Source organism: Octodon degus, unplaced genomic scaffold, assembly GCF_000260255.1.
Source record: "Octodon degus isolate 3935 unplaced genomic scaffold, OctDeg1.0 scaffold00148, whole genome shotgun sequence".
In the NCBI taxonomy this organism is placed as follows: domain Eukaryota; kingdom Metazoa; phylum Chordata; class Mammalia; order Rodentia; family Octodontidae; genus Octodon; species Octodon degus.
Window position 1 is genome coordinate 6,410,238 of NW_004524724.1, and position 27,754 is coordinate 6,437,991.

General features: G+C 45.8%; 2 protein-coding genes and 1 pseudogene across 3 annotated transcripts in view; 1 reads left to right on the plus strand and 2 right to left on the minus strand.

The window, feature by feature from the left end:
• Mrpl13 (mitochondrial ribosomal protein L13) overlaps positions 1-27,754 on the plus strand; it is a 31,452-nt gene that overhangs the window by 1,576 nt on the left and 2,122 nt on the right. The window contains exons 3-7 of one of the 2 annotated variants that reach the window (XM_023702339.1): positions 6,389-6,482; positions 9,831-9,891; positions 13,684-13,770; positions 18,808-18,929; positions 19,306-19,445. In XM_023702339.1, coding sequence (XP_023558107.1) covers positions 6,389-6,482; positions 9,831-9,891; positions 13,684-13,770; positions 18,808-18,929; positions 19,306-19,441 — 500 coding nt within the window. In that variant the 3' untranslated portion in view covers positions 19,442-19,445. The remainder of the gene's footprint in view (positions 1-6,388; positions 6,483-9,830; positions 9,892-13,683; positions 13,771-18,807; positions 18,930-19,305; positions 19,446-27,754) is intronic. The other variant, XM_004642281.2, reaches the window with a different exon arrangement.
• Positions 22,458-24,294, minus strand: LOC101575382 (BAG family molecular chaperone regulator 5-like). Its single transcript, XM_012517171.2, is given in 2 exon segments — positions 22,458-24,073; positions 24,179-24,294. A coding segment is annotated over 1 exon segment (1,344 nt). The 5' UTR covers positions 24,047-24,073; positions 24,179-24,294; the 3' UTR covers positions 22,458-22,702.
• Positions 26,838-27,586, minus strand: LOC101575770 (annotated as a pseudogene).

Sequence of the window (27,754 nt, forward strand, 5' to 3'; positions counted from 1 at the left end):
ATTTTTTAACTTTCACTCTAAGGTGCGTCAGACATACAAAGGGGTATCCATGTATGTGTATGTGTATTTTAAGGAAAGTCATAGTAGGGATTATAATGATGAAATGAATACTCATACAATCAGCACTGCTTCCTTTTTTTTCATTGCAAACAAGGTTGTATTACTGGTCAGGTACCCTCGTCTTGATGCATACATGGAGGAATTTTTTTCTGAGATTTTTTTCTCTCAGTCCTCAGCCAGCCTCTGAGTGGTCCGTTGCTCGCTCTGTCGCTAAGACTTGAGCGGTATTGCAGTGCTTTTTATTTTGGACTACAGGAGATGTGAGATGCTCGCTGTGGTTTTTTGCGCCTTTTCCCGATTATAAATATGTTGTATCTTTTCATTAGTTTCTTGGCATTCATAGTCTTCTGTGAAATTTCTTTGTGTATGTTTTATTCATTTTTTTCCATTAGATTATTTCTTTCACTTTTTTAAAAATTCTGAACAGGAGCTGGTGAGATGGCTCAGTGGTCTAAGGCACCTACTTAGAACAAACTAAGCTAAACAAAGCACAGGGACCGCGGTTCAAACCCCCAGCACCACATGCCAGCCAGCCCCGCCCTCTGGTGGGCTGAGCTGGCCACACACACAAAATAAATAAATAAATAAATAAATATTTAAAAAAAAATAAAAATTCTGAACATTTTTAAACTTAAAAAAAGCCCAAGGAATTGTACGGTGAATTTCCTCTTCCTCTCCAGCTAGATTGCAGGGCTGGTAACTTTCTACCATGTTTCTCACTCAGTCAGTTGAAAATGTTACGGATTTCACTGTGGTGCTCTTAGCCCAGATGCATTAGCACATATCTGCTAAGAGGGCAACGAAAATACCTTGCCACACCTAAGAAAACAAGCAATAATTGAATTGTACATGTGTTTAGCCTGTGTGTTTTAAAATTCCCCAGTTGTGCCGAGGGGTCTTCTGTTACTTAAATAATCAAAAAAATGACCCATCTGTGATTTTTTTGTTGCCTTGTTGTGTTCCATAAGTCTCGTTCAGTTGAGAATACTAATTTTTTTTGTCATTGTGAAACTTTGGAGGAATCCAGGCTAAGTTTTATGGAGAACCTTCTCCCAGAAACACCGTCTTCAGTTGTTTCCCCGGCGCCACACTCCCCCTCCTCCCCTCTGCTAACAGTTGTCTTCAGGCCCCTTTGCTGACCTCAGCTTCTGAAATTCCTGGTTGTTTCTTTTCTAAGGGTGCAGGCCAGGGGATTGTCTTCCTTCTGTGGCCCTAAAATTCACCTGCATGTGAAGTCCTCCCAAATGTGTCTCCGTGGTTGTGACCCCAAATTACAGATGCATGTAACCAGTTACTACTCAGCAAACCAGTGAGTCTTTTGGGAGACAGCTTGCTCCCCGCCTAACCAGCATGCTCCTTCCCAGCATGCCCCTCAGGCCGCAGTGCCTGTTTTTTAGTTTTGATGTGAGACCATTGCTTTATCAGTGAACACTTCTTTATAGTTATTTTAAAAATTAGAGGGCTGGGAAGATAGCTCCGTGTAGGCACATGCCTGGCAAGGACCCAGGTTTGATCTCTGGTACCACATGCTGTGCTGGCCACGGAAACCAGGCACACCTGCAATCCCAGCTCTGGTGAGGCAGAGATGGGAAGGTCACTCCAAGTCCAAGCTATGTAGCAAGACCCTGTACCAAATAAATAAAATTAGAAGAAATCAGACACTTAGCCCAGCTCTACTGCCTGCCTTCCCAGATAGAAGTCACAATCCGAGCCCGAGCTCCGCCAGTGCCCCTCAGGAAACTCTCCACACGCCGTGTTGCTTCTCCGACCTTGTCTTCCACCTTTGGGTCCCTGGAGCCCCTCTCAGACCTGCTGCACTTTTTTTTTTTTTTTTTTTTTTTTTTTTTATGTTTGTTTGTTGATTATTTGAGTGGGCAGTTTTGTGAGAAGGAGCCTTGGAGTCTCGGAGTCTCGGCGTGTAGCCCCAGCTGTCGTCCTACCTCTGTTCCCTGGCCCTGCAGCTGCAAGTGTGCACCTCCATGCTCGGCGCCTGCTGCTCCTTCATGAACTTGCCTGCCCGACCCCGTTTTGCCTCAGGGCCTGTTCACTTCCGGCCCCCTCTGCCTGGATGTTCCTGCGCAGATAATCTGTGGGGCTGGCGTCTTCACCTCCATCAGGTTTCTTCTGGCATTTGCGTTGGGAAGCAGGCCTTCTCTCATCCCTGTGTCTGCTCACCCCTCCTACACATTTACATTGATTTTTTTTTTTAAGTAGCATTTAAGTATCTCCTGATATGTATCTATTGTCTACCTTTGTTACTAGACTAAGTTTCCTGTCTTGTTGAAGGCTCTACCTCCAGTGCTTGATCTGTGGTTGGGATGCAAGAAGTGTTTGTTGCATGAATTTTGGGGTTTGTAAATATCAGTTCTGAGAAATGAACAGGATGCTTTCAGCTAGGTCTTTACAGTTTAAGTTGAGCTAAACAATGTAAAACTAGGAAAAGAATCCCCCCCCCCAATAAAAACTGTCCTTCCGAATTCATTATTGGAAAGCTTTTGAATGTTTTAGTTTTTCCTGATAAAAGCAACTTCACTTAGTGATTAGTTGAGTGTGATTTAATATTTCAGAGTATTCAACACGTTTCATTGTAACAGGTTAATTCGCTAAGGAAAAAAAGAGGTTCATTTAAAAGAAGCATTGATTTTTTTTTTTTTTTTTTTTTGGGAAACATTGCTTTAATACTACAAAAGTTATTTTTAGGTTATCTTTATGTTCCCATGGCCTGTGTGGAATGAAAAGGTGACACCCGGTTCTTAAAGGTTAATGTCAGGAATGCTAGCCTGCCACAGTGCGGCAAAGCCCGGACCTAAGCCCTGATGGCCAGTGCTCTGCTGCGGAGGTTTGGGGTGCTCTTCCTGAACTCGCTTACCATAATTTTATGTTTAGTTAGGTGTCAGTCTTTTCCAGCTATTCAATAGCATAGCATTTTCCTTTTGTACTCTGAATAGTATGCTTCCACTTCATCTCTCTCCTAGAGTGCCATCCTACAGGGGACGCTTCAGGGTATGTCTAGGCTACTCACCTCTTTTGGAAGCAAACGTTTGGAAACTGGCAGTAGCGGCACGTCTTGTTACCGTCACGCTGTCTGTGCCTCAGAGCTCCTGATAAGTGCATGATCATCTGTCTGTTACACTAACCACAGCAGGTTCAGGGTCTCCAAAGGCATGTTGAAGTAGGTATTCAAAGAACTACTGGACTTTACTGTTTATACTTAATTTGAAATAGCTATTTTCAAACATTTCTCAAAGCAAGTCTTACGGTGGAAAGCAGTCCTGCACTGGCCAAGGAGAACAAAGATGTCATCATCTTTCCCCTGAGCGCCCTTCTGAGGACCACAGGGCTCTGGTGAGGGCAGCTGAAAAGCTGCTGTGCTGAAGCAGAGAGCTTAGTGGGGCTCTGATTGGAGGGGGACGGGGAGAAGCTGCAGACCAGGAGAGAGTAGAGTCCACTGCAGAACATATGCATCAGGAGGGGAAAAACTGCTACGCCGTAGTGTGTGTATATATATAACACACTTTAATACTGCATCTATTGAGGCGTCATGAGGCTGATACGGTCCCCTTTGGCCTGCACAGTCACGTGTGCTGCCCAAGTGGTGGCCCTCAGCTTCCTGACACGTCACTACGGCAGTCTGCTGAAATGTGTGTGCATGATTCTGGTGGATTCCGTATTTGTAATCCACATAGCCATCAAACAACTTGTATCTAAAATGTGTAAAGAGCTTTCAAAACTCAACAGTAAAAATCCAATTCAAAACTGGACCCAAGAAATGAACAGAAGGCAAAAAGCCCAGGAAAAGGGCGCTCAGTGTAAGCTGTTAGGGAGGTGCCAGTTAGAACCCCAGGGAGACACCCATGCATCTATAGGAATGACTAAACTAGGATGGTGAGTATGAATGCTGACCATTGAGCAAGGAAACTGGAGCATGTGTTTGCTGCTGGTGCAAGTGTAAATTGCACAGATATTCTTGGAAGGAATGCAACAGTTTCTTAGAAAACTAGGCTTGCACTTAGTGTGCAACACAGCAGTGGCACTCTTAATTTATGCCAGAGAAATGAGAGCTTCAGTCTGGGATGATCCTGGATCAGTGAGGAGTGCTCCCGCACTTATATCAGCGTCTGGCGTGCTGCGTGTCATTTACCTGACTTCGTGGTCCAACGCCTACCATTAGCATGGTGGCAAGGAACCTTTCAGAGCTGTGCTTCGTTGACGGCAGGCAGCCAGCGGTGCACACACTGCCACAGCTTCCACTCTACTGCACCGAGAACAGGGACTTCAGGAACATTCCATGCTGTCTTTCTAACAGTAAGAATCATGCCTGGCAGTATTTGTTGGTTGGTTTTGTGTGTGTGTGTGTGTGTGTGTGTGTGTGTGTGTTTTGGGTGGGTGGAGGGGTTGGCTCAGGCTGCCTTGAGGGCGCATCTGGTCAGGCAAGTGGCGCTGGGGATCAAACCACGGTCTCCTGTGCCTGACAGGGTTTGCCCAAGCAGGCACTTAAACAACTAACCCGCAGGCCCCCAATAAATTCCATGTTAGTGGAAAGCTTATAAAGATTCCGTTTTTTCTTCAAGTAGCTACCAGCAAAAGAATTCAACATTGAGTAGCAGAGACTGTGAACTTTGGCAACCCTCTTACTCTTAAAAGGCTTCAGATTCTGCAGTTGTATATTGCTGGAAGAAGGCAGAAGTAATTTCAGCGTTCTTTAGAGTGACTTAGATCACTTCCTTAACTTCTTTATTTTCTGACCAGTTGCCATAGAGGCCCACACTGAGCCAAATTTAGGAACTTTTTGCACTGCATTAGCAAATGCAGTCAGACTGCTTTGCAGCCCTTTGACAGCAAGCTTTCTGCACTTGCGTCTCTGTGTTCCCTTTCCCTCTGCCCACGAACACCATGACCCGCGTGGCGTGCAGCAGAGGAACTGTGTCACATCTGCTCTTCAGATGCGGTCTGCAGGAGCCGTAGTGTGCTCTTTCCTCACATACTTCTTACTTTCAGTGACTTTTTTTCTTAAGCGTCCAGAATCTTTTGAAGTTTGTTGTTTTCCATCACAGTAAATGTGTAATAAAAGCTTGAGATTACTCAACTTTGTGATAGTGATTCATGTGAGAACTTACATATTGACTTGGTTTTAGAAGAAAAACCAAACGAGTATTTTTCACTAGAAAATTGTGTGTTTGTGTGTGCACGTGCATGCGTATATATGTATATATTTAAAGTGTATATATATGCATATATATAAAGCATATTTTTCCTTAGATATTTGTCCTATCAAACATATTTGTAGTCATATATAAGAAGGGTAGTTTGGGGCTGGGGAAATAGCTTAGAGGTAGAAACACCTACCCGTCAAGCACAAGGTCCCGAGTTCAGTCTCTGGAACCCCAGGCATAGTGTGCCAACCCGGAGCCCTGGGCATACCATGTGGGCCCTAGAACCAGGCGTGGTGGCACACGCCTGTGATCCCAGCACTCCCAAGGTTGAGACAAGAGGATAACTGCGAGTTCGAGATCAGCCATTGAGCACAAGCCTAGCCTGAAGTACATAGTAAGATCCTGTCTCAAAAAAAGAATGGCAGTTTAAATGTAAAGTTTGTTGTGGTTTGAAAGAGTCTATGTCAGTGGTTAGGCATAATTGGGTTCTGTTGGTCTCTAGATTTGGTGGTGATGTGTCACATTTGTTTTCAATATACCTATTGGTAAAATGTGCTGTTCTTTATCTATAAATATACTGTTTTCATTTTCTCTTTGGTTTATAAGGGAAAATTTATATTAATTAAAGGTACTCATATAAATATTTTTAGTGAATTATAATTGTTAATAGGAAGAATAATAGTTGAATAACAATAATTTGCCTTTAAAGGATAAATTGTTATCACTGGCATCTTTGTTAAGTTCTTTTACTTTTCAATATTGAGATTTTCCAAATGGCCAGCCAGCTCTTTTCTATACTTAGGTGTTACATAAAAATGTAACAGAAGGGGCTGGTGAGATGGCTCAGTGGTCTAAATCACCTACTTAGAACAAGTTTAGCAAAGCACAGGGACTGCGGTTCAATCCCCCAGCACCACATGCCAGCCAGCCCTGCCCCCTGGTGGGCTGAGCTGGCCACACACACACACACACACACACACATAAATAAATAAATAAATAATTTTTAAAAATGTAACAGAAATCTGTTCAAGGATTTTTCATGTTGAACTATGATTTGATTTCTATTTTTTCAGTGTGTTATTTGGGGACTTTGATGACTTTACAAATGCTCAAGGCCACTTTTTCCTACGACTGTGAGTCTTCATAGAGTGTTTCTGATTTCTTTTTAAACCCAGGTGACTGTGGAGATCATGTTGTCATAATGAACACACGACACATTGCATTTTCTGGAAACAAATGGGAGCAGAAAGTCTACTCCTCCCACACCGGGTAAGACAGTGGCTCAATGAAGGAAGACATCAGTGTGGATCATTTTGGTAATGCTGCTGCTCTTATTTAAAGAGAAAAATGGGGCTTCCAAAATAGGCTGACCAGATAGCTCAGTGGACTAGAGTGCCTGCTTAGGCAGAGTGCAGCGGCTGGGGTTCCATACCCGGCACCACAAGCTATACCAGCCCCGCCCCCAGGGCACGCTGAGATGCTGATTAAAACTGAGCGGGGTGGCGCTCTTGCCTGTAATCCCAACTCTTGGGAGGCTGAAAACAGACGTTACGAGTCCAATCTGTGTAGTGAGACCTTGTAGACCCTGTACTAAATACAGAAAAAAATAAATAAAATGAAGGCATCTAAGAAAGTACTGATTTTATTCATGTATAATTTATTCAGCCAAAACAAATACGATACCATGTCAAATCCTAGATATTGCCTCACGGTATTTATGTATCTCGTAACTATACTATCGCTCTGATCAGAATTATTCTCCTGGTTCAGTTAGCCTCCCTTCTGTAATTCGTTTCTTGCTGTTTACAGGCCATGCTAAACTCTTGACGTGTCACCAGGAATGGCCAGCCTTCTTGGCCCAGGCTTGTATGTCAGGACCTTGCACGTGAACACCCCCTCTGACTGGCTTCTCGTGGTGGGGCCAACTTGTCCCCGTTGAGGCAAGCAGGCCAGGCATCCTCCTCTGCAGCGGCGCTGCCCTTCATGGTTCCTGCAGTTAGCACCGGCTTCACGCAGGCTCTCACAAGCACACTCTCATTCTCCTGTGTCCCTTCCTCAGGAGTGCTTTGGTTGTGTTTTCACACAACTATAAGACCTTAACTTTGCTCTATATTAAATCTGATCTCCACTCCTTCCAGATGTATTCTTACACATTAGGTGAAGACAGATAAATGTAAATAAATGTATCTTCTATATCAAATACATCTGCAGCCATCTCCACCCCTTGTATTTTTTGTTTTTCGACAGTCTTGCTAAGTTGTGAACCTGGGCTTGAGCTTGGGTTCCTCCTGCCTCAGCCTCCCCAGGTGCTAGGATTACAGGCATGCATCACCATGCTTGGCTCCGAAAACTTTTTTGTAAATGCTGGTTTTGCTCACTGTGTAGTAGTGTGTTGGGGGGGGGGGGGATATGAGAATTAAGTCATGACTCGCCACACCTTTTGTTGCTCTCCTTTTTGAAATGAAAACTTTGACTTTTACAAAAAGCTAGAAAATGTCTTTAACTTAACTTTTTAACTACATGAGGTTATGTAAAATAAATCTGGAAGTGTAGTGGAATCGAAGGAGTGATCATTTATAGGCCTGCTGACAGGTGTTTCTTGATGGGCATCAATTTTATTTTCGTTCTGATGAGGCCTCCATTTTTTCCACATTATCTTCTGTGAACTATTAATGTGATCTATTAATGTTAATCTAGTATTATGGGTTTTTTAAAAAACCTTTTTTTACTTTGTAAATTTTTTTTTAATGTACGTGGTACAGGGCCTTACTACACAGCTCATAGTGATCCTCCTGTTTTCAGCTTCCCTAGCGCTGGGATTACAGGTGTGCACCACCATGCCCAGTCTCAGTAGTAGGCTCAGTGTGCCTGGGGGCGGGGCCGGCAAAGCGTGTGGTGCTGGGGATGGAACTCCAATCCCTGTGTTTGCCTAAGCAGGCACTTAGTCCAGTCCGCTGAGATATCTTGCCAGCCCTTTAAGACCTTTTTATAATAAAGCTTCTCTAGGATTTTCTTCACTATTATTTTTATATGATTAAATAGACTTTCATTTTTAATTACGTAGGGATCGGTTCTGTGCATTGGACTCTTACATCTAACTCTCCCAAATGTTTTGGCCTGAGTTCCAATAGAGCTCCCTACTAGTGGTACCTTTGTATTTGTGCATCCCCAGTACCCTTCTGGTAAATACTCACAAATGCTTAGTGACCTAACTAAAGCCAAAGCCCATGGCTAGCTTCACAGCTCTTCCGTTACTCATTCAGGGTATCTCACTGTGGAGGAAAGCATGTGGTTATTTTTTTCTCTAGTAAAAATCAGTGAGTATTGGATTACTCATGAGTATTGGATTACTCACATCTTGCCTTTCTCAGAATTTTACATGCGCTTTCCAGGTAGTGTAGGATGAAGTCCAGGCCCCTGCTACACAGCACAAATGGTATTGCACTTTACAGACTACCATTCCAGTGTTAAAATTGGAAAGGCAGTCTTTAGCATAGAATTTGCAAAGTGCTTTTCCATGGAGACAACACAGGAGCAGGAGTCTAGACAGATACTTCTTTTTCTGAAACTGAAATTTTGTGAAAAAAATGAAATAATACTAGTGTAACAATTAGCTATGCTTCTTAATAAACTTCTGAGTTTAATTTTTATTCCTAAAATGTGACTGATTAAGTCATCTTTAAAATGTTATCAATTGTGTTGAAAAAATTATGAAGGAAATCATATTTAGATAATCTTAAGGTTTTGTTTTTGTAGAGTCCACTGGTTTTCCATTTTTTTCCCTTTTCCTAATAATCATTGAAACTATTTTTCTGTTCAGTGTCATAAACTGTTGAATCTATATATTTTTGTTTTAAATTTCTTAAGCTCTTTTGCAAATACTTTATTATTTGCATCCGAGATCTAGTGAAGTAGCTGGAGAAGATAGTATTTTTATATGAGTAAAATCATACAGACAGGCAAACATAGTTGCTTCATAAGCTGAGAGTCACTGGAAAAGCCTAGTTTCCAGACCAGGATCTGGGAACCCCAAGTTGCTAAATTGACTGACATGATCCTGAGTATCTTTCTTTGCGAGTTTACCCATCATACGTGAATTTGATCTGACATGGTGAGTCACTTCTTCCTTGGAGCCACACACGACTCCCAGAGGCCTTTACCCACTAATCGGCAGAAGAGCGGGGTCACTCTGTGCAGAGCACCGACGCGGCTGCAGAGGCTCCCCGTGGTGTCCCTGCACCTGCTCCGCCGGCCCCTTTCTCTCTTTTGGGAAGACACAGCGCATTCTGGCTCATGGCTGTTTGTGTTTTATATCAAGCAGTGATCAGCCAGCCACTCACCAGAGGGGAGTGGGCGGGTAACCTAAAACTGGGGAAACATAGCTGCACCAAGAAATTTGTGCAAGACATAGAGCCACTGGTGATGTTGTCACAGGTGGCTCCTCCAGGCAGTAGCATTTCCATCAGCACAGATTGCTGCTTAATTTCTACTGTGCTGATAAGCAGCGGAGTTAGAAACAGGTAACACACTGGAAGCCTTGGGTTGTAAAGCAGTGATTAATTGAAGACTGCAGTACCATAGCCCGCACCAGCTCTAACGTCTTTGCTTCTCTAACAGCTACCCTGGGGGATTCAGGCAAGTGACGGCTGCCCAGCTCCACCTGCGGGACCCAGTTGCGGTGAGTCTGGCTTTCTACTCGGCATCTCGGGCAGACGGTTGGCCACTGTTTGTTCTTGCCTCTGTCCTACTGTAGTTACCGTTGAGGATTCTAAACCCTTCACCCTGGGTCTGCAGTTTATTGTTTGTGTTCAGGCCTCTTGGGAAGGGTGTGTGCTTTAGAACTCCATCTCTGTGACTTCTTTATGACTTGTGTTAAAGATTTATTTACCCGCTAGGAGCTGCCTAGGCATAGTATATAAGCCGAAAACTCCTCTAGATAGCTGTTAGATGTAAGAGATTTTGAACCCCATTACTGATAAGCGAAAACCTTTTTAGAAACTTCCCCTGCTACACAGCATGCCATTGCTTTTCTGGAGAAATCTTCACTTCGAGGCACGAGGGTCTCTTGGCCCCCAGATGGGGTGACCTTTTAACACACAAGCTCTGCCCTCAGCTGAGGCCTTTGGGACAGATGCTAGCCCGAGGACTCTGCCCTGACGTTCTTGCTCATTTCTGGCTTTTCATTGGCTCCATGCTTTAAGAACTTTTTATAAGCAATGTCCTTGGCTTTGGTAGTGTTAATTGCTTTTCCTGTTGTGTGTGATCCGTGCTGGGGCAGCCTGGGCCTCTTGGTCCTCAGCGCTGTGCGGACAGTGTCCTGTTGCCCTATAGTTTTCCTTCTCCAACTCGGTAGAAATGGCCTTGGGCTCTGTTGGGGGCTTGAGAGTATTTTCTCCTTCAGGGACTGTTTTAGCTGTTACCTCAGAATGTTTCTAAAAGATTGGTGTTAGACTCTGAAAATGCTATTCTATTTATTTTCCTAAAGCAGTTGGAGGGGTGTGTGTATGAAGTCCCGTGCCCCATTTTGAAGCTCCACACGTTACTGTTTATTTTGGATCATTATATGTATCTTAAATGTATGTTCAATATTGCTTCTTAGGTAACATTTTATGTTCTGTTTTATAGCTAGTTTTTTTGTTTGTTTTGTTTCTAATGTTTTTTGTTGATACAGGGTCTCACTGTGTAGCTCCACTCATAATGATCTTCCTGCTTTCACCCTCCCCAGTGCTGGGATTACAGGTGTGCGCCATCACGCCCGGACTCTGGCTGGCTCAGCGCATTCTGGGGGCGGGGCTGGCGGGGCATGTGGTGCCAGAGATTGAACCAGGTCTGGGCGCTGCACTGCCTGAACAGGTACTTTAGTCCACTGAGCTATCTCATTGGCCCTCATAACTAGTTTTTTAAAGACTTATAGGTCACTGTATTTTATTTTTTATTACTGTGAATGCATATATTAAAAGTTATAAAGGCCATTTACAGTATATACTGTAATTATTAAAATACCTCATTGTTTTTGTCTTGTCACTGTACTCTAGGAGGCAGTATAGCCCAACTTTTTAATGTAAAAAAAAAAAATCTAACATTTGATAACACTTAGAAAACTTGTTTAAAATTATTTTTTATGAAAAAAATGAAATTATTACAAGATGCCTGATGAAAGACTAGAAAATATTGCAGAGTTAAATCGTTTTTCAGTTTTAACTTGATGAAAGAGCTTAACTTTCTTTATATCTTAATTTGGTCTTTGAATTTTGAAACTGGCTTCAGGAAAGAGTCAGTTATTTTATTTCCAGTTCACTCCTGTGCTTGTCTGGGACAGTGGGCTCTGCCTACAGTTGTGCTTGGCCTGCTCACACTTTCTTTATGTAGCTTTTCAGCTGGTTTTATTTGTGAACTGGTTATTGGTATAACCTTGGAATGTTGTTGGTAATATACATTGCTTAATATTTTATGTTTAATGAGTAATAGTAGCTTGTTTAATATATTTTATATTTTTGTAAATACGGATTCTAATTCCAAGTAAATACATTGAGTTCTTCCTTCATATCCTTCATCCCCGTTTTAGGTATTTTAGTTGAAGAGATTTTCTGTCCTTGTGTTTCCTGATAGCATCTATTTCTTTTAGTTACTCAGGTTATTCTTGTGCAGTAAATGCCGCATGCCCCAGGCTGCAGATGGTACGGGGACAGCCTTGAGCGTGTAGCAGCCGCTTCTCCTGTCTTTACCCTCTAAAGCTTGCCCTAAGCCTGCTCCTCCAGAATTCCTTGACTGCATCTGTGGGCTTGTCATGCCTGTTTTTCTGATTGCCAGTGTTTGTGTATCTTTTTTCTTGCTAGCTTACAACCTTTTCATATTTTCAAACTTTTCCTAATTTTAGTGTGATGTTTATATTTTCTTGATAGGACAGATTATTTTTAAAGTACCTATTTGTCAACTCAAAAGCAACTACATTTTTGTGATTATAAATAGCAGGTATCAGGTAACCCCTCTAATACTATACAGTTCCTATAATTATAATATTCAGAGGAGGTAATGACTTGCTTATCCAGAGAAAGTGTTAAGTTGTGTTAATATCACAGTTCTCTGTGTGACCTTTAAAGCATTAAAAAGCGTGTGTGGACCTGGTTGCACAGGCCTGGGATCCAGCGCTTTGGGGGGCTGAGTCAGGAGCATCTCAGGTTCAAGTCCTTTGGACAGCTTCTTCCAAATCAGTCTCAAAGGAAAGGTTTCTATAAAGGACTGGGAATGCAGCTTGGTGTGCGGGCCCAGCGCTGCAGAAGAAGAGCCCTCTAGGAGCAGCGCTGTGTGCACTGTGTAGCCGCCGTCCACCACGTGGGGAGGGCGCTTGCTGCATGGCTTGTGCGGCTGAGGAAAGGAGTTTACCATCGCCTTTAACTTCGATGGTACAGTCCATGTATGATAAGGTCTCCGGAACATAAAGCCGGAGCAGCACCGCAATAGGAATCTCTATTGCATGTCATTAGCTTCCATATGTCCTGCGCGTCTGATGTGATGAGAGAATAAAGGGAACGGGCACCCTCATGTAACACACTAACACACCACTGCTTAACGTGTGTTGCGTTAGTGGGTTCGTTTTAGTGCACGCCAGATTACACCCTAGGAGTCTGAGTGCAAACGGTAAAGACCAGCTTATCCTGCGAGTCTTCGCGAGCACCTTCCTGAGTGCTGGTGGAGAGTGGCGGGCATGTGTGCCCGGTGGCCTCAGGCTTCCTCTACCCGGAGAACACAGAAAAGCACACCCGGGCCAGCAGTGAGTGTACCTGTAAGAGGAGAAAGGCAGTCACAGAGCTGCTAGTTTGCTCTCGGGCATGGGTGCCGGGGAGCACAGCACCGTGGCCTTGGTGGGCTGTGGAGAGGACTCAGTGGTTCCTGGGGCCTCTGGAGCACTGCCTGGAGTCGAGCGGGCTGTCTGAACTCCAGCACCGCCATTTGTCAGACAGGAACTGGAGGAGTTCAGTAAATCTGATTCTCCTCTGTGAGATGAACTTAGTTGTAATGCTCAGAGTGGAAGATACACACATTTGCCACTGCCCACATAGTGAGCTTTCTGTGGCCCGTAACCAGGAGAGTTGTACACTTGTGTCGCAGAGGGTCAGTCTCAGGTGAGGAAGCGAGACTGTGGTGCCGCCAGGGTAGAAGCAGGCCAGAGGCGCCCTCGGTTCTGCCTAGTCAGTGTGTGATGGAGGATTCACACCACAGATTCACATAGAAGTTTAGAAAATTTCTTGATTGCTGCCAAAAATTGGCACATACATGAGCTATTTTTGATCTTGTCCTGTTTTCTAAATGAACGGTAACCAGAGCCTAAAGCAGATGAACAGTGGGGTCCACAGTAGTGGGCAGCCCTCTTTGGTGTCCTCCTCTGCTGCTCCCGCCCCTCGCCCTCATCCCTGGCTGTTGTTCCCTGACCCTCTCTGAGTCACATTAGCCCTGCGCACATGTTTTTCAGATTGTGAAACTGGCTGTTTACGGCATGCTGCCAAAAAACCTTCATAGGAGAACCATGATGCAGAGGCTGCACCTTTTCCCCGATGAGGTGAGTGTACCATGGGCGCCGCCGCCTTGGGGGCTGCAGCCTGGCATCTCGCTTCTTTCCACAGGCGCTATAAACCTGCAGGGGCAGCTTCTCTCCACCCGACATTCCTTAAAGTGGTTACATGTGGTCTATACATGCTTATTGCTCTAATTCTAAGCCATAAATCAAGCCATCATTGGACTGTAAATCAAAACTGTAAGTTCTGGGTTTTGTTTTCTGGTTTTTGTTGTTGCTTCATTTTACCAGTGGTTTTCATTAAAAGAAGGAATGACTATCAGATCCCCTGTGAAGCAGAGGTACTCACTCATTGGTAGTTTCAACTGTGAAAAGAAAGGTATTAATTTGTTTACTTTTTATTTGACAAGATCCAAGCCTTCAGTAAATCATGAATCAGTAATTATCTGGTTGTTGATTTTTTCCCAGGATTTAACTACACAATTCTTGTACCTATTCAAAATTTAGTCAGTTACAAAGTACTTAAAAGAATATTCTTAGGGCTGGCCAAATAGCTCAGCAGATTAAAGCTCCTACAAGCAGGTGCAGCAGCTGGGGGTTCGATTCGCAGGTCTGCCTTGCCAGCCCTGCCCCCAGGGCGCGCTGCGCCAGTGAATGAGACTGGGCATGGTGGTGTGCACCTGTAAGCCCAGCTCTTGGGAGGCTGTAAGCAGGTGGATCACTGTGAGTCCTGTCTAGTATTGAGGCCCTGAACACCCTGTAGACCCTTCCCTAAGATACAAAAAGAAAAAATATGTATATTCTTATTACTGTTACACTTTTCTCAGTCTAAGGGAAATTAGCATAGTCTGTATGGTCCAGCTGCCCAAGTTAGAGTCCGTGTCCCTGTGTGGTCTGGGTGCATGATGTGTTGTAGACACTCTTTACCTCTCTTCTCCTCTGTGGAGGTGACTTGACAGCATGCCTGCGACCGTGAAGTGCGGTGCAGTGCTCTCGGCTGGGGTTCAGAACAGCCTGCTCAGTGTGCGCCAACTGCTGCGACTGCTAGGGTTACAGTTGTTGTCCTTACAGTTGTACTGCAGGAGCAGCACGGAAGTTCACCCAAGATGTCAGCTAGAGCCGCTGTGTGCCTCCACGGGGCTTTCTCATGGTGTGAGTGCTGCTCCTGAGTAAGCAAGTTACTCGTGCCTTGACACAGTGGGGAGTCGTGCCTTCCGCTTGACGGAGTGAGTGGGATGATTCGGGGGTTGCTCCCCCTCGGAGCTGACGTGGCAGGATCAATCACAAGAGTTCAAACTCCTGCTTCTGGGTGAGCTGTCATAATTTTTCAGAATGATGATTTATTGTAATTTACATAAAAGCTAGTAACCATCACTTAATGATAATTACTCATTCCAGTTACAGTGTAGTCAGGTGAGTGTGATTGTTTGAGATGCTCATTGTAGTGAATTAACTGAGTGATTTCAGACTGTAAAATAAGTAAGCTCACTTCCCCCACAAGAGACTGGTAACTGTCTCAATGAGAGCCGTTTTCCCTTCAAGGGCACAGGGAAGCGACGCCTACCTTGCCCTGGCCGCAGCCTGCCTTGCCCTGGCCGCAGTAGACAGACGTGCCCTGAGTGGCCGAGCTCTGTGTGTGTGCGCAGGACAAACTGCTGTCACTGAAGCTGCTGAAAAATTGCTACTGATGGTTACTTCCTGATTATTTGTAGCAATAAAATAATTGAAAGTAATGAAAATTAAGGCTCAACCACAAGGCTGTGGAACCCACCAGCCAGACACAGGGCCACGCAGGGCCCAGGGTGCAGCGCCTCCCATGAACAATAAGAATCAAAGAGCCTGCTGTGTCCACCCGCCAAGGAGTTTTGCTCTGCAGTGAAAAATGTCATGTAAAAGTGTAGAAGGAAGGCCGGGCGTGGTGGCACACATCTGTAATCCCAGCACTTGGGAGGCTGAGGCAGGAGGATAGTTGTGAGTTTGAGACCAACCTGGGCTACATAGCAAGACCCTGTCTCAAAAAGACAAAAAAAAAAAAAAAAAAGAACAAATAGAGTTAGAGAATCCAGTGTATCAGCATTGTTTGTAACCATCAGTGAAAAGATCAGATACAGAATTTCAAAGGGTCCTGCCACAGGGCTGTCTTACTGGAAAGGGAAAAGGTGCTTCTACATCAGGAAGTCTGGCGGCCGGCGGCAACCAGGAAGAGAAACTACCTCTGCTCCTCCTGCTGTAAGGTGCAAAGGCTCGGACTGCCTACTCAGTCTGAATCTTGGGCAGTGCAGATAGGGGAATGTTCTGCATGTAACTGGCCTGAACTTGTCGGGTTGCTTATTTCTTGAAGAAAATAAAGAGGTGGGAGGAGCCTTCCAAGTGAAGGACACAAGGCTGACACGGAAACCGTACGACAGTGCAGTGGCTGATGTGGTGAGTGGCCTTGACTAGACCAGGGTGGGGACAGCTGTGTGAGGTGGTAGTGCATGTCAGGGATGTGTACTCAGGATTAGATGAGGATTACTCCATGGCGGTTGATTTTCCTGAACATGGAATTGAAATGTAGCTGTGTAGGCAGCTGCCCTTGTCTTTAGGAGAAAGAGGCTGAAATGTTTAGAGTCGAATTATTTATAAACTATTCTCTAGTAAGAGCAAAAACAAACATGTCAAGATAAAAAGTTTTGGAAGAAAAGAAAGGCTCCGCCCACTGCAGGTTTCTCCTCTGTGCTGCCCTTTCCATTGCATGCTGCCTGGGAAGGCGCTCAAGCCCTGGCCAAGGCCCACAGCATCTGGGGACTCCGTGTGCAGATTTGGGGTGGTGCTCTCCCCACCTGGGCTGTGTGTACTGCCTCATCGGCCCTTCCCACCCCTCCTTGCAGCAGGGTTTGTCATAAGGACATCTGAAAGGCTGGTTTCCGTCAGAAGCCTATTCTGCTTCATAAACAGCAGCAACCAGCTGTGTCCCTGCCCTGCTGCGTGAGCAGGTGGCAGCTTTTCAGATTGTCTTCTAGCTGGGTATGGTGTCTGCTAGCCAGGTGTGGTGACGCCTGCCCATAGTCACAGCGCTCTGGGAAGCTGAGGCAGGAGTATCAGCAGTGAGACCCTGTCTCACAGTAAAGATGCATGAGGTGGAGGGCAGGAAGGGGGATGAAGAAGGAATGGAGAAGCGTTACGTCCCTGTGCCAGTTCCCACCAGGGTGTAAACATGATGTACTGTAAACATACGTATGTTCGCGTGTATGTAATGACTTCTCAGAGAAGTGTAAAACGCCACAAAACTGATAGCCCCTTTTTGAAGTAAAATATGTGATCAATATTTTGTACGTTTGCTTACTCTGATTTGGTGTAAATATGCCTGCTGGCCTGAATGTACGATAAAGTGGGAGAATGGATATAGTTACTGTTAAAATACTCTCTGTGCTCCAGCATGCCATGCCAGCCCTGCCCCCAGGGCGTGCTGAGACGGCGTGCTGGCTCACGCCTGTAATCCCAGCACTTGGGAGGCTGCAAACAGGAGGATCACTAGGAGTCCGATCTGTGTAGGGAGACCCTGTAGACATTGTACTGAATACATTAAAAAAAATTCTCTGTGAAGAAACACATTAACACTGATACCTGTTGTGTTTTGTGTACAGGAACAGTGGCCTGGCCCAGGCAAATTGACTCTGTAAAAGTCCATTTTAAAGGCTCTTACAGCTGTGTTGTTATGTTCAGGTTTAGAACAAGCTTACAATGTGGTACAATGCTGTGATTCTAAAGCTGTTTGAAAATTGTATTCTGGGGCTGGCTCAGTGGAATAAATGGAGATGGCTCAGTGGAATAAGTGCTTCCCTTGCAAGCGCAAGGGCCTGAGTTCAATCCCTGGTTCCACCAAAAAAAAAAGAAAATTGTATTCTGATTCTTTACACGCAGTGGTTGCCCAAAACTGTGTGTTCATTGCTGCCATGTTCTTGGCTGGATCGTGATTCTCTGCTCCCTCTATTGAGCCTGGTGCGCTGCGCATAGACGTCTTCTCAGCGGCACCCACTCGTAACAAGAAAAGGGAATGGGATCTCCTCGCGAGAGCCTGGGGTGCCGCTCCCTGTGGTGCGCCCACCACATCCCCAGCTGTCTGCATTAGTTGCATTGCCAGAGCCAGTGTGCACACCTGGCCTGGCCTCAGGGCCACGGCGGCAGGCTCTGCTCACCTCTGTGGGCACCCAGGGTGGAGGCCCACCTTCAGTGCAGCCTGGGCAGGTGGAGCACGCTCCCGCCTTCCGTTCCCTCCGCCATCCCCAGCTCCCATATTTCCTCTGTTTGGGCTTCGCTGTTCAGCTGGGGTTTGGCCCTGACATCACATCCAAGTATCTTCCTGTCTGTCTGGCCGTGGTGTGTGCTTTCAGTCCCCTTTGTCACTTGCTGTCCCTCGGCAGTGTCTCCAGAGCCTCCCTTCTCCTGATGAAATGTGGTGGCAGAGGGGACTCTGTGAGCAAGGCAGAGCCTGCCTGTGGGTCCTGAGAGGGCAGGTGGGAACATGAGGACCCGGTGGGTGTGCAGAAGTGAAGTCGGGCAGCTCGGAGCAGGATGCTGCTCAGTTAGGGATGGTTAGCAAGAGCGTCCTCCCAGATGCCGAGCTGAGGCGTAACTGAGCCTGAGAGGTCGGGATTGGGCCACCTCCTCTACCTCCTCAGTAGTCTCTGGTTCCCAGTTGGGGTGCGGTAGATGTTTCTTAGATAAACAGCTCTACGAGCCAGCACATTTTCATTTCTAAAACATGTTTTTCTGGCACCAAGCTGAAGCACAGATTGAAGGAAGCGGCAGCGGGTGCCGCAGACCTGGGCTGTGATCCCAGTGTTAGGGCAGGGCCTTTGCTCCAGCATCAGGAAGAGAATAAGCAAAATGGTATGTTCAAAATTAAATTAGGTGGATTACTATGTTATAATAGCATCATCACTTGTATCAGTGGTCAGGTGCACTCTTCAGGGAATTAGATATACGATTTTAAGAGTGATTACTTTCCTCGTTCTTAAGCATTCTTCTGCTTTCGATCCAGGTATCACTGACCTCTAAGAAAGCTATTTTCAGAAAACTAACCATATGTGTTTGCCGTAGGATATTCCGGAAGATCTCCTGAGGAACTTGGCGGAGGAGCTCCCTCAGCCCCGGAAGGTGCCCCGGCGTCTGGACGAGTACACGCAGGAGGAGGTCGCGGCCTTCCCCAGAGTGTGGTCCCTGTAAGTGCGCCCGTCCTCTCTCTTGCCTTGAGCTCTGTGCCCAGTGTCCTGCTTCCATAGCAGACTGTGAGGCCCCGAGGGGCGGGCCTCAGTAAATGCGGGGTGCTGGGGAAGCTGTCCTTGTGTGGCCTGTCGTCTTGGGCCATGGCAGCCCCGATGTTGTTAGCCTAAACCCAAGGGCTCCAGGTCCCACTGCTCTCCAGATTGCTTCATATGTGAAGGATGTCATCTAATGAAAAGTCATTAATTCTGGAATTTTAGTCTTGCGCCAGATAAAAAACAAAAGCTTTTTCCTTCCCTCCATACAATTTCACCCATCTAGGCCCCATAAAGCTGCTAAGACGTGACAGCCTGTCTCCCGCCTAATTGTTTCCAGGCTTCTTGGGGATCTGCAGATGAGCATTTCAGTTCACTTCCTCAGGAGTGCCCTCCAGTACTCCCAGATGATTTACGCCCCCGTCTCCAGGCCTCAGCCACGCTCTCCTTGCCGTCTGCTGCGTCTCTGGACGTAATGAAGTGCGTGTGTTACCTGCTTACCGTCTCATTTCCCTCGCTGGGGTGCTTGAGGGAGCCACACGCTTGGCATCATTAGCATTGGACAGGGTCCAGCGTGTTGAGTGGGCACCTGGCAGATGCTGGTGGTGGCACTGTTCGCTCTGTTGGCTTTCATTGCACATGGAGGTGGGAAGGGACGTTCAGGGGAATGGAAGTGCGAGCTGTTTTGCCTCACAGCTTTCGCCACCATACAGGAGTCTGCTTTATTCGTGTGTATGTCTGTATTTTTCCCCCTGGACTAATAAGAACAGTGAAAGTAGCAAGCTCCACTAAAGTGCTTTACCTGGCTGATCCTCTGAGCAAGTAAGTAGGGCTTCTATCTCTATTTTTTGCAAGCAAGAAGATACAGACACAGAAAGATACCTGAAACCCCACCGTTGTCAGTGGGGGAGCACACTGCCTGGAGAGTTGCTGGAGAGCCCTCTGCACCTTGCACTACACGCTGTCAGGTGGAGAAGGTGAAGCCCGAGCGCGGCCTGGGAGCTACGGGCAGGGTGCCCTCGAGTCTGGCACTCGTGTCCCCGCAGCCTGGAAGCCACCGTGGCACCAAGGACTCGCTCCTTGGGGTGCACAGCAGGTGTTTTTGAAAAGTGAGAGTTGAATTCTTTCCCAAAAAAAGTTGAGGTTATCACAAGTTGCTTAACATGAAGTTTAAGAGACCTCAAGAGAGTTTCCGTTTTTGCCTTTTTAGTACCTTCCTCTGTATTATTCTGACCTCACTTCCTGCAGCTGTACTCAGTTTCTTCACCCTGGAATAGAACAGATCATACTTGAGGGTCTGACAAAAGAGTAGGAAAGCGAACAGCTGCAAATGTGCGCCCCTGAAGTGCAGACCAGGAGAATAATTCTTGGGATTACCGGCCCTGCCTGGGTTGCTTCATGTGCCTATGTAGTGTTATTGTGCTTAGGTTGTTCGCAGGTGGATCACGTCAGATCCCGTCAGCAGGGAGCTTAGGTTCCTCCCCAGGAGGCCTGTGATACCATCTATATTCTACCCAGAACCACCAGAGGTGCTGGTGAGTCAGGTGTTGACCACACGGGTGTGAGCTTGGAAACTCTGGCTCTTGGTTCCAAAAATGAACTCGAAGGCAGTTTAGCCAGTGCAGTCTGTGTGCATACACCAGCCACAGCACGTTCTGCTCGGCGCCCGTTAACCAGAGCTCCTTTCCTGAATGATCCCTGCTGCCTCTGGAGGCAAGTGAGCCGTTGACTCAAGCGTAGTATCTTCCTTAGAAGAGTAAGACTTAATTTTTAAGGAGACCTTTTGAGAAACTTAGAGGCACAGGTACATTGTTGACTTGGGTTTTCCTACTCTTTCTTTGCATTCCAAATTTCCCTGTGGCAGGAATATGCATTAGACACCAGACTTTTTTATGGCTTATTAAAGTTGGGACCTCGCCTCATAAATACTTACCGGCATATGTTAACCTCAGTTTCCACCATTCTGAAGTAGATACACATTTACCCAAAGTGGAGGACGTTTTGTGGCATAGGTGTTCTGGCCACTTAACCTGTATCTTTCAAACTTCTCGCAGCACATTACAGCGGAGTCTATCATGTGAAAAGCGTGGGAAGGTACGATAACCAAAATGTAGTGTCTCAGGAGGAGGTCTTCAGCCCAGTAAGCAGTAAGCATTCTACAGGGTAAAGACCCTTCCACCTGAGCACCCACTCCGCAGCCCTGTGACTAGAGGGCACTCACGTCACGGCCTGGGGACCTGGGAGTCTGAATTTGTGATTTTGTATCTAAAATGATTATTTTGCATTTTATTAAAATATAAATTTAAATTTCAGTAACTGCGCTCATGGCTGCTGATACATCACTGGCCGTGGCATTCAGTTTTCCCCATTTCATAAAGTCCTAGCAGTAGACATATACTTTTGAGCTCACCCTGCAGCTGAATGCCATGAAAATGGGATTCTCATTATTGGAAGGCTTGCCTGGATAAGAAAAAGTGTTCTCCTTTTGGAAGAGGAAAGTGCTTCAGATGTGCTTTTGTTCCACCCAAAGTAGCTAAGCCAAGAAGATAATCTTCCTTGGGAATGCAGTAACTGGCAGTCATTGAGGTAGGCCAGGTGCGGGTCATAGGCACCTGCCTGCTGCGGGGCGCCGGGCGCGTGGCGCACGCACGGGTAGATGGCTGGCTCGGCGGTGTCCTGGCACTAACGCTTAGGACGTGCTTCCCGCGCACAGCCAGGCAGCATCCCCGGACTTCGTTAACTTTGGTAAAGTGTACATCTGTTAACTCTTGTGTTGGATGCTAAAAGCTCCTGAGCAGTTACAGTTATCAAACTAAGCTTTGACCAAGTAGATGGTTGATAAAATTGTTATGTAATTATTGTGATTTCTTCTAAATTATTTTAAATCAATTTGAAAAGTTGCATTCTTTTTTTTTTTTTGTAAGTGAAAAAACCCTTCTGCTTTATTTAGCATAATAAAACTTAGTCTTTAAACTTTACCAAAAATTCCCCCCACTCATAATTTCCCTGCTATGTAAAATTATCTTTATTTCTAGATCCTGAGGTTTTTGCATTTTAATGCTTACACAACCCACTTAAAAATTATAACGATGCCAGGTGTGGTAGCACCCACCTGTGATCCTAGCACTCAGGAGGCCGAGACAGGAGGATCTCCCAGAGTTCCGGGTCAGCCTGGATTACAAAGTGAGTTCAAGACCAGCCTGAACTTGAATAGTGAGACCCTGTCTCAAAACAACCAAAACTAAAATCAAATAAGATAAAAAGAATGTCCTGGCAAAGTGCAAGGGCCTGAGTTCAATCCCCGGTTCTGCCAAAAAAAAAAAAAAAAGAATGAATGCTGCCTCTATTTCATGTTCTGATTAAAATCTCACAAGCAAAACACAAGAAATAGGGGCCAAGGAGATGGCTCAGTGGAATAAGCGCTTCCTTGGCAAGCGCAAGGGCCTGAGTTCAATCCCTGGTTCCGAAAAAAAAAAAAAACAAACACAAGAAACAAACCAAACAAATCACACATCACATGGATGATCCAAATGGAAAGGTTAATGAGCTGTAATAATATTTGTTTCACAACATCAAAAGCAGCAGAGATCCTGAGTATAATTTGTGTAAGTCATCAATACTGAGATTGGAATATGCATATACAAATCACATTTAGGCTCCATGGGGTGAGAGCGCTCCACAATGCGCAGGATAATCAAGTGCAGAACAAGTGAGAAGGCCACCAGCACGCCAGCCCTTCAGTACTCCCACTCGTCAGATTTCAGGTCGAGATAGCTGAGGATGTTCTGGGCCAGCTTCACGGCCTGTTTCCGAGCAGCCTTACACCTCTCCTCGCCCTGCGGGTCCACGGCGTCCAGGGCCAGCAGCTGCTTGGTCAGCAGCTCCTCCACCCGGATATAGTTCTTGTCAGTTCGATTGCCATCGAAGGAGAGGACTTCTCCCTGGATCTCCGATAGGTTTTCCAGAACCTCCCAGACTGCCTCATGGGACGGGTGCTCCTCACAGGGCAAGTGTTTCCTCTTCTCCAGGGCCTCCCTCAGGTCCACGTGTGTGATCAGGGCCTGCACCTCAATGACAGCCCTTCTCCTGGCCTCCCGGATGCAGGGGTTTCTTTCCAGGCTCACCTCATCCAGCTGGCCGATCAAAACCTGCAGCTCTGTCTTGGAGCTCAGATACAATTCGGGAGGGTTTTGGGCTTGGAGAAATTACTTTTTTATTTCTCTCATCCTCTTGAAGACCTTTTCTGTTTTCAAAATGGAATGGTTCTGCCTCCGGTCAAATGTGTGAGTCGTATCGGCTTCCTCTTCTAAATCCAAATACTACAGTAACTTGTTGATGTCTTCTACCACCTCCCTCCGGTAGTTTCTGATCTCTGTGTGGCCACACACATCAAGAGCATCGAGGTCAGCAAGCAGCCCTGAGAGCACGCAGGACAGATGCCTGCAAGTCTCCCTGCTGTCCACGCCCATCAGCAGCGCCACCACGACACCTCTGGTCTTGTTTACTTCACACATCACTGAGTTGATCTTGGCGACGGAGGGGTGTACATCTTCAGAGAGTGGCAGGGAAGGTTGCTTTTTCTTGCGGTCTTCGACAATCTCTTGCACAGCACAGATCTTGGCTAGTGTATGATACCTTGCTTTCCGCAAAGAGATCTTTCCCCCAGTTTTAACGTGTGTTAGCCTCAGGATCATATCCTAGATGCCTTCCTCGATTTCATCAGTTATGCAGCTGCCTCTGCTATAGAAGGGCATGATCTTCTCTTGCACGAGAGCCTGGGCCTCCCTGAAGATGTTCTGTATTTCGAGGCGGTGTGGGTGGTTTGCATTCTGCTCCAACTCTTTGAGAAGATGCTCTGTCGCCTGTGCCGCCCTCTTCCTAGCTTGCTGAATGTCTCCTTTTCCTTCTGTATCTACAGAGTCTATTTCAAAAAGTTGCTTTGTTAGAATCCTCTCCAGTTTCTTGTAATTCTTGTCACTTGACAGGCCAATGAAGCTGAGTACCTGCTGTTCTATACTTTTTACTTCCTTTTGGATTTCCTGAAGCCTGGTAATGGAAGGATGTTGGTTTCCCATATCCATACTTTTGTGTGTTCAGTTGCACACACACTAAAAGATAAGAACAATAGCTTATTAAAGCAAAAGTCTGCAGCCGGGAAGATAGCTCAGTGGCATAAGTACCTGCACGGCAAGTGCAGGGTCCTGAGTTAATCCCTGGGTCTCCCGCACCATCGTGGCCGGCCACCTGCATTTGGGGCCGCCGGGCCCGCCCCCGGCCACCGGGCCCCAACCTCCAGAAGCTGGGCCGGCGCCCGCAGCTCACCTTGCGTGGCACCCAAAAGTTGCATTCTTTCAGGACTAATTTCAGCATGTGTTAGGCTTTTTTGTGCTAATAATTCATAGTTTGGTCATTTTAAAAAGCCTAAGAAGGCCTGTGCTGGACAAGCACAAGGTCCTGAGTTCAATTCCCAGGACCAAATAAAAAGTACGACAGCATGAAACCAAGATTTATGACGAAGCTACTTTTTTTTGGTACTGGGAATCACACTCAGGACCTTGCCCTTGCCAGGCAGGCACTGTGCTGCTGAGCTATATTCCCAACTCCAAAGCTACTTGTTTGAAAAGCAAAAGCTATTTTTTCATATGGATAGTATATTGTAGCTATTTATTTTGCATTTTAAATTAGTGGATATACTCAGCATATTAATTTTTTTGTATTTTGTAAATACATAAATTTTACAAGAAACTTATGAAGTTATATTGCATGCATGCTTTCTGATAAAATAGATGTGTGTTTGCCCTTTATGGATGGAGTGTGGGATTTGCACTTAAAATTCCTTTTTCATGGGAAGAAAGAATAAACAATAGCACTGTCCTTTTTTTAACTGTTCAATGGCTTGAAATTTCAGCTTTCCAATGGACAGCTTATGGTAATGCTATTGGTAATTGCTTCCATAATTATTGCAGTCTTTTTCAACATATTACAGAACTCTTGTAGTCATGGAAATGGTAGTGCTGTGATTGTAATGGAAATTTTTTATCATTAAGGCTAAAAATAAAATTTGAATCATTTGGAATTTTTTTATTTTCCATTTTTACAAATTCTCTAGGAGGACTTAGGAAAAGCTAGGTAGGTGGAACATTTTAACTTGAACTGCTTTGCGTTCAGATTCCTCCCTCATTAACTCAGTCGTGCCTCTCCAAAGCAGAACCTTCAGCTTTGTACAGAAACTATGGAACGTGCGTGTCATCCCAGATCCTCACAGGACAGCCTGCGTTCTGGCGCTTGCCCCTCTGAGTGAACGGTCAGGAGGGTGTCGTGGCGGCCCAGAGAGACCAGGGGTGAAGGCAGAGCACAGGCTGAGCTGGGGCGCCGCAGGGTCAGCTCCTGGAGCAGAGGTGGTGTCAGGGCGCGGGGCCCGGCCGTGTGGGAGGAAGGTGCTCCACCTGGAGTGTGCTCTGGGAGGGCACGTGGGGAGCACCTAGATGCCAGAGGCCAGCAAGGGCCTCAGCAAGGCCGACTCTGCAAGGAGCACCAAAAGTCATCCTGAGAACAGGGTGCTTCTGTGTTTATGAAGTGAGAATCTTAGGTGGTGAAGAAAGATTTTTACCTTTTTTAATTCCACAAGAAGCTAGGGTCCAGACACTTTAAGGTTTTCCAGAGTTCAATGCTGGCCCAGTCCTTGGCCTCTCCCACAAGAATTAACTTAATCACTGCTCTTTCCAGTAAGAAGTTCCGAGCTGGGCTCGGGCGCGAAGTGACTTTCCAGCTTCCCCAGCCAGCTCGGCACTGGCACAGGTCACCGGCTCGCGTTCCCAGTCCTGTTGTGGCTCCAGTAAGACTGCGGGAGAGGAGCAACTCCGGGCCGGCCGGTGACACAGAAAGGAAGTCAGACCGTAAAGCCAGGCCCCACACAAGTCCTAGCCAGTGTGGCTCTGATGGTCGTGGTAGTGACCACACACCATGGCCATCACTGTCCTCGTTGCTCCGTGCACAGCTAGTTATCTTTTTGATTTTCTGTTCTTTTTTTTTTTTTTTTTTGTATTTTAGGAGTCTACAGAGTGTTCAGGGTCTATTAGATCCGGACTCAGTGATCCGCCTGTTTACAGCCTCCCAAGAGCTGGGATTACAGGCGCCCGCCACCACGCCCAGTCTCAATTGCCATCTCAGCACGCCCAGGGGGCAGGGCTAGCTTGGCAGGCCCCCAGATAGAACCCCCAGCCTCTGCACATGCTTGCAGGCCCTTTTTTTTTTTTTTTTTTCATAATTTTATTGAGAAACAAATAGCAGTGACACAGTTTCAAATGAAATTGGTAGGACAGTTTCAATAATTAACACATTGCATGCTCTCTTCCTAGCGGTTATTTGCTGTATAAGGTGCAGACATGATATCCTATTTACAAACACCTTTAGAACAAATCCTTCTATTCATTAAGAGAATGTAACTATATATCTCTCCTAACCATTTTGAATACACAGTTACAAAATGGACATTGATCTGTATCTCCTTTTTTGTTTAATTCCATTATTTGAATATTATAGGTGTGTTAGCTCAGCAAAATATTCTAAAAGAGTCCAGTGGTCCATAATAGTTGCAGGCGCTTCAACCCACTGAGCTATTTAGCTGGCCCTAGCTGAGCTGTTTTGTTTCGTTTTTTTGTTGTTTTGTTTTTGTTTCAAGACAGTGGATATATTTTAATTGAACTTTTCACAGCATGAGGTAAAAGGAAATACAGCTTTTCTTAATCAGTATTTCACACAGCTATAGTAAAATACTTTAGACTTCAGGGATTTATAAAGGATTACATTTCTCAGAAAATGGATCAAGTTAAGTTTTACTTAACTCTGAGATTTCCAGGTGATTCTTTACAATATTAACAAGTTTTAGTTACATAAGTTTCAAGGCAAAGTTCTAATCACTCTGTTGTCTTCAGATCTTAAGTCCTGCTGTTTCAATCAATATCCACTAATTCTGCTTCAAAAATGCATCTCGCATTTGGCGGAGTTTTGGCATCAGGCCGTCCTTTTTTTCCGTGAGCCCTTTCTGGCTCACTCTCCAGTCGAGCCTTTTCACCGTCTCTCAGTCAAGAGAGCCTCATCCCATCTTCTGATAGCCTTACCCCCTCCCACCTTAAAACTTCAGGGCTCGGCGTTTCTCTTCTTCTCTGGACTTGTTTGCATATCAGTATCAAGAGCTGTCCCGTCGTGCAGCGCTCCTGTGCACCAGCGCGCAGCGTCTCACTTGTGGGAAAGTCGGTTTTACCTCCCTTTTTCAGAATAGATTTTGTGTATTTGGGTGGACCCCCATCCTGAGTCTCTCCAAACTTGGTTTCTTTGGGCTTTTCTTTGTTGAGCTTCACATTTTTCACTTGATCAGTCACTTTACTTATGCTTTCAGTACCTTTGAAATGCTTAGTTTCAAAAAGATTGTTATAAGCTATAACCAGATGATCCTTATTAGCTGTCTCAGCTACATTTTTAATGCTTTCTAATAATTTATGCTCTGCAAGAAATGAACCTGAACCGTGGTCCTGCAGAAACTTGATTATGTCCTTCTTGGGCAGCTGCTCGCTGCGCAGCCGCTCCATGGTCCATGCCCGCTGGGGCACAGCGGCCACCATCTTCCCCCGCTGCTCCGCCGCACTCTAGCAGAGTTGTTCTGGATCATTGTTTTTGCTTTCAACAGTACCAGGGATCAGGCCGAGGCCTGCCCCATGCTAGGCAAGCTCTGTGCCACCCAGCTCTGTCCTCAACTATTTTTTTCCTCTCTACCTTTCCTTTGCTTTTGA